The sequence below is a fragment of the Lacerta agilis genome, chromosome 12 (assembly GCF_009819535.1).
Source record: "Lacerta agilis isolate rLacAgi1 chromosome 12, rLacAgi1.pri, whole genome shotgun sequence".
Classification (NCBI taxonomy): domain Eukaryota; kingdom Metazoa; phylum Chordata; class Lepidosauria; order Squamata; family Lacertidae; genus Lacerta; species Lacerta agilis.
In genome coordinates, this window is record NC_046323.1 from 22,498,451 (window position 1) to 22,503,979 (window position 5,529).

The following is a 5,529-nucleotide window of genomic DNA, read 5'->3' on the forward strand; positions in this document are numbered from 1 at the left end:
TGTGGGCCAGATCCGGCCCAATCGCCTTCTAAATCTGGCCCACAGACAGTCTGGGAATCAGCGTGTTTTTACATGAGTAGAATGTGTCCTTTTATTTAAAATGCATCTCTGGGTTATTTGTGGGGCATAGGAATTCGTTCATTATTTTTAATACAAAATATAGTCCGGCCCACCACATGGTCTGAGGGACAGTGGAAAAAGGTTGCTGACCCCTGAGCTAGAATATGCATTTCATTCCAACAGCTGCAACATGTATTTTCAGAAGCAAATCACATTGATTTCAACACAGCTTGCTCCCAGGAAAATATATGGCTGTATGCTAAACTGTTTTTATCCCACCTCTTTCTTATTCTGTGCTTGAATATTTACTCAGAGAGATGCAGGTGAGAAAGCAACCTTTAGCCCTTTAAAAAAATTGTGGCATAATAATCCTCAGACTATACAATTTAATACTTTGCTCTGGGTGCGCAGGTTAATAGAGCCATTCCAACTTGTCTTGCTCCGTAATTGCATCATTTACCTGTAACTTTGTGACTACACCATCATTACCTGAATGGGGCACCCCCCCTTCATTGTACGAAGAGGAACTGCAATATCCTCGCCCAATCACACACTGGGCGGAATTCCCACGCACGTCACTTTCTGCAGGGAGGAGCATCCAATCACATGACTTTTTTTTTTAAAAAAAAAAGCCAGCGCGCTTGACCTTGCCGCTATCCCACTTCTGCGCACGCGCCGCTGTCGTCATCTCCCTACGTCCCTTCCTTTGCGCAACGCCGAAGCCGGCTCACCCGAGATCCCCTCGGGCTCAACCTAACCTGCTGAGATTAGTCACGCTGACAGGCGTCCGGCTGGCCCAGTAGAGCTTCACCGAGCCGGCGTCCGATTGGCCAACTGGGAGAGACGGCGGCAGGCCCCCGGAGGGAGGCTTGGTTGCGCGGACACCGGTTACATAGCGCTACGTACGGGGTGCCCTTGGGCTCAGTCTGCGGAACTCTTGACAGGTAGAACGCGCGGCGGCGGCGGCTTTGCATCCCTTCCTCTACTTTGCGTGGTAATTAATGGGGGAGCGGGAGCCTCTCGTGTGAGGAATGGAGGGGGGGGGCACCCCGAACCGGAGGAGCGGCGTTAGGGGAGAAGCAGAAGCCTGCTCTGTAGGCCGGGCAGGGAGGAGAAGCGGGTCGAGGCGGGAGCGGGCTGTGCGGGAGGCCAAGGTCAGGCAGGTGATCCCGAGGGGAGAGGGCTGGGGGAGAGGCCGGGCCGCCTCCACGTGGCCTGGAGCAGGAGCGCGGCGGGTGGCGGAGCCCGGCGCGGAATCGCGGCCCTTCGTGGCTCCCCCGGTCATCGCCTTGGAAGGGGCTTTAGATGAAGCCCCCACAGCGGCCCTTCCCTTCCACGGGCGGTGGAGACACCGGTATCTCCTGCCGGAGGGACGCGGCGTCCCCAGAGGCCCCGCTGCGGTGACTCATAGGCGGCGGCGGCGGCGATTTTATCAGGTTTCGAGCATGCGCCCTTATACGAGATAAGGAGGCTGCTGCTTTCGACCTTGGGAAGTTCCACATAAAACCGAAAAGGAAGGCACAGGTAGTTGACCCCCCAATAAAAGAGGCCGCCTGAGAAAAGCGAAGCGAAGCCGGTTTGACCCTCCGCGTCAACTCGTGCCCTTCATCCCGCCCTAAGCAAAGCTTTTTGCGCGGCCTGGAGACTCCCGCCTGAAACCAAGCATGGCTAAAAGCACAGAGAGAACTTGGCGTCCACATAATCACACCCAACAGCGGGGATTAGCAGTCTCTATTTGCCAGCCACACTCACAAATACGGGGGGGGGGGTGGTATTTAAAAGGATATATTTTAAATACATATATATGTATATATGTATTACACATCTGTACTTTTAATTACAAATTGTGTAATTATTTGTGAGGGTGGCTGGCAAAGAGAAACGGCTAATCCCTGCTGTTCGGTGTGATCTTGTGGATGCTCCCTTAAGATTGCGAAATGGGAGGCTCGAGAAAGCATGCTGAACCAAGGGCTTTGGCAGCACTGGCTCCTGTTGGGGAAATAAGGGTCATGTTAAGGGTTATTTCTCATCTTGCCTCTCAGTTTGGGAGCAGTCTCAAAAACTGTGGTTAGAACAGTGACACCAGGAAAATGGCTGTTGCTCTGCAATGTGTATTTTAATTTGTTTTTTAAAAAATAAATTGTCCATGTTACAGAGGTTAGTGTGAGAGGCATTGTACTGTTGGAACGCCTCTTGCTTAATAATTTCAGCCATGTGAATGTTGATTTGGAGGCAAGAACCTCCCAAGTAAAGTACATAGGATTGTAGCATTGCACAATAACAGTGTCATGAACATCTTAGCTTGCACTGATTGTATCCTGGGTGTCCTACAGGAATATACAGTACTATGAATCAGACAGAATTGAATATATCTGATACCCTGTTTTATGCAGACAAGCTGTTTTATATTCACTTATGTTGAAGGTGAATATCTTACTCTAGAACAAATGCTCCAAACAAATTTCCTGAGACACAGTTTTGAACCCCAGGGACAGACCATTTTCTTCTTTAATGTTTCATTTTAACATGTAACATTAGTAAAACCTAATAGCTTTTGAAAGTTGATCTGATTTGTCCTTGATTTTTTGTTTTCTTTATGGCTGCTTTTAGAAGTACCTGGATCTTTGCATTCTTACTGCTTTTCTCATTCACTTCTGATGAGCCCAACTGACCTTGACATGCTTAAGATTGTATGATGTTCTTGTTTTTCTTCAGCAGTGACCATGGGAGACGTTGAGAAGGGCAAGAAGATCTTTGTTCAGAAGTGTTCGCAGTGCCACACAGTTGAGAAGGGAGGCAAGCACAAGACTGGCCCTAACCTGCATGGTCTTTTTGGCCGAAAGACTGGTCAGGCCGAAGGTTTCTCTTACACAGAAGCCAACAAAAGCAAAGGTAAAATGGAAGTGCCCTATTAGCTTTGCAAATCAGATTGCAAGAAAAGGAGTAGCAGTCAATAGGGAGGACATAGTAGTAACATAGAATGCATGCTCACTCCCATGTGCTCTGCATCTTTCCAAAACTTAACCAGTCCCACTTCATTGCCTGTTATGTGCCCTGCTTTTAGGTCACCAAGGAAAGGTGGCTAGGGAGTCAACTGCAGCTTATCAGGATGCAGAGGAGGAAGGTTAGCTCTGTGTGCATGGCATCAGTGGAAGTGCTGGATTGGCTCCACTGGTGCATCCACAGAGCACTGACCTTCTTGTCCTAGCAGTGGTGTGGCAGGAGCCCAGGTACATGCTGCTGCCACTCCTGCCTGCTTCCCAGAATTAACTTGTCATTTAATACTGTTCTCTCTGGAGTCAGCCTCCTAACTTCCTCTTTGCAGCAGCTTTGAGCTGCCATTTAATCATGAGGCAGCCCACGCTACATTAGTGTCTCTCTTGCAGCTCCCAGCCCATACCTATTGGTGCAGGTTGGCTGGCAAAAAAAATTGTTTGCCAAGTAAAGAGCCATAGAAACACCACCTAGTGGTTGCATGCAGTTGGCAGGCATGTAGGTTTTGACTATCATGAGAATGAGCAATTTCAGAGTTCCTAAAACAAAAATGCTCAGGACCTCATCTTAACAAATGCCCACTTAGGGGAAGATTTTGCCATGCATTGCATGGCAATTTACTGCCTATGTGTGACTTGGCTTTTATCTAATATAGCATGGAATTTTACAGGTAGCAGCATGACTGTACAAACAAGCAGGGTTGAGCAGGAAGTGTAGGCTCCCATCATGTGCTTTCAGTTCAGGGCCAGTAACAACATCTTTAAGTGTGATGCCTCAGTGACTGGTCTTAAATGTTACCAGTTCATGTCCTGATTGCCTAATTTGTCTGTCCAAATCTGCTGCTAGTTTTAAATATAAAATGAACCATATGACACATTTTCATAGTACTTAATATTGGACCAAAGTATGGATTGGGGGGGGGGGGCGTGGATGGATTCTTTATCTATAAAACATCTTGTTAAATACTGTTGTTGTTTCTTAGGTATAACCTGGGGAGAAGATACACTGATGGTTTACTTGGAAAACCCCAAGAAGTATATTCCAGGAACCAAGATGATATTTGCTGGCATTAAGAAGAAGGGGGAGAGGGCAGATTTAATAGCATACCTTAAGGAGTCCACTTCTAACTAATGGCTTCTGCTGCCTTATTTATTTCACCATACAAATGGAAATGACTCTCTGATGAGATTGGTTTTTAAACTTTCTATTTTTACATGCATTATATTGTAACAACTTCAAAAAGCCTTCTCGTCAGCCAGAGAACTTTTGATCATGGATGGTTGTTAACATACGTACCTGTTCTTGTATTATAATTTATAGAATTGTGCAATCAGGCTTGAATGAGTACAGTCAGGGTGACTGTAGTGTTTCCTGATCATGTAATTAAAAAACAAACAACCCCTGTCAATGTGTCTTTCTGCTTTTTCTTTCCGAGTTCAAGCATATTTGAAAGCAATGAGCATGGTGCTTTCTATAACCTCATCACAAGCAAGTATATGGCCCTGTATGCCCCTCCTGTTTTCCTTCACGATAAGACAAATCAAACACAACTTCTTTTTAATTTAAACTTTGCTACAAAACTTGGAACATGACCTCTTGCCCTTGACCCCTGGCTCTCCAGAGGCTTATGGTAGAGGCAGGCAGCATAATAGCTGCTACAGTCATTAAAAAGTAGCAAGTTGATATGAGGTGATGGTAAGAGCCATGAGTAGAGTCCTGTTGGTGCGCTTGTGCTCACAGAAGGGCTTCAGAGCCAGCAAAGGTCTTCACTAATGGAAGAAGATAGGCAATAATAATAATTGCCACCTTCCCCTTCTCTGTCAGCCTGTAGTTTCTTCTCTCCCCCCCCCCAATAAAAGGCTCTTGAGTCCAAAGGGTTGAGATGCCCTCCAAAAACAAGAAGTAGTAGGCTGCAGGGGGAAATGGAAGAGAGACAAATGCATTTCCTCCTACAGTCGTACCTCGTGTTGCGTTCGCTGCAGGTTGCGAACGGCGCAGGTTACGAATGCGGCAAACCCAGAAGTGTTTACTTCCGGGTTCCGTCGCGCGCAGAAGCGCAATATTGCCACTCGGGTTACAGACTTTGGGGTGCGAACGGGACCCTGGAACGTATCAGGTACGTAACCCGAGGTACCACTGTATTATTTTAGCTGAGGTATACGGTACAAGGACACCAATTAGATTTTACCCCGGAGTGTTCCATGTATATATTGAACAAGAAATGTATACAGTATCTCGAATGGCAGCACCCCATGCCATGATACATTACAATCTTTGTGTTGGAGCTGCCACTGTGATCCAATGGGTCTCCTCGCGACCTCGCAACATGTGCACCCCATTTGATGTGGGGAACGCTCATTACAATCTTTGTGTTGGAAGTGTGTTGGTCAGAATTCACAATGGGCAATCAGCCTGTTTTGGCAGGTTCTTGCGTTTTTATGAGTACTATTTTTGAACGCTTTGAAGGAAAAGGCA

The 5,529-nt window shown here is 46.8% G+C and overlaps 1 protein-coding gene across 2 annotated transcripts; it reads left to right on the forward strand.

The window, feature by feature from the left end:
* Positions 1-909: 909 nt before the first annotated feature.
* On the forward strand, positions 910-4,462 carry LOC117055823 (cytochrome c, testis-specific). 2 transcript variants are annotated; one of them, XM_033165693.1, is made up of 3 exons: positions 910-1,054; positions 2,776-2,952; positions 4,037-4,462. In XM_033165693.1, exons 2-3 carry the CDS (start codon positions 2,784-2,786, stop codon positions 4,183-4,185), a joined length of 318 nt encoding a protein of 105 aa, XP_033021584.1. In that variant the 5' UTR covers positions 910-1,054; positions 2,776-2,783; the 3' UTR covers positions 4,186-4,462. The 2 variants fall into 2 exon arrangements, with proteins under 2 accessions (XP_033021584.1, XP_033021585.1); XM_033165694.1 differs by having other exon boundaries at positions 948-1,054; positions 2,779-2,952.
* Positions 4,463-5,529: the final 1,067 nt, after the last annotated feature.

Bases quoted from the DNA above. Each gene is read 5' to 3' on its own strand.
- LOC117055823 (XM_033165693.1), top strand. From the start codon at position 2,784: ATGGGAGACGTTGAGAAGGGCAAGAAGATCTTTGTTCAGAAGTGTTCG. The intron at 2,953-4,036 runs GTAAAATGGAAG...GTTGTTTCTTAG, and splicing joins AGAAGCCAACAAAAGCAAAG to GTATAACCTGGGGAGAAGAT.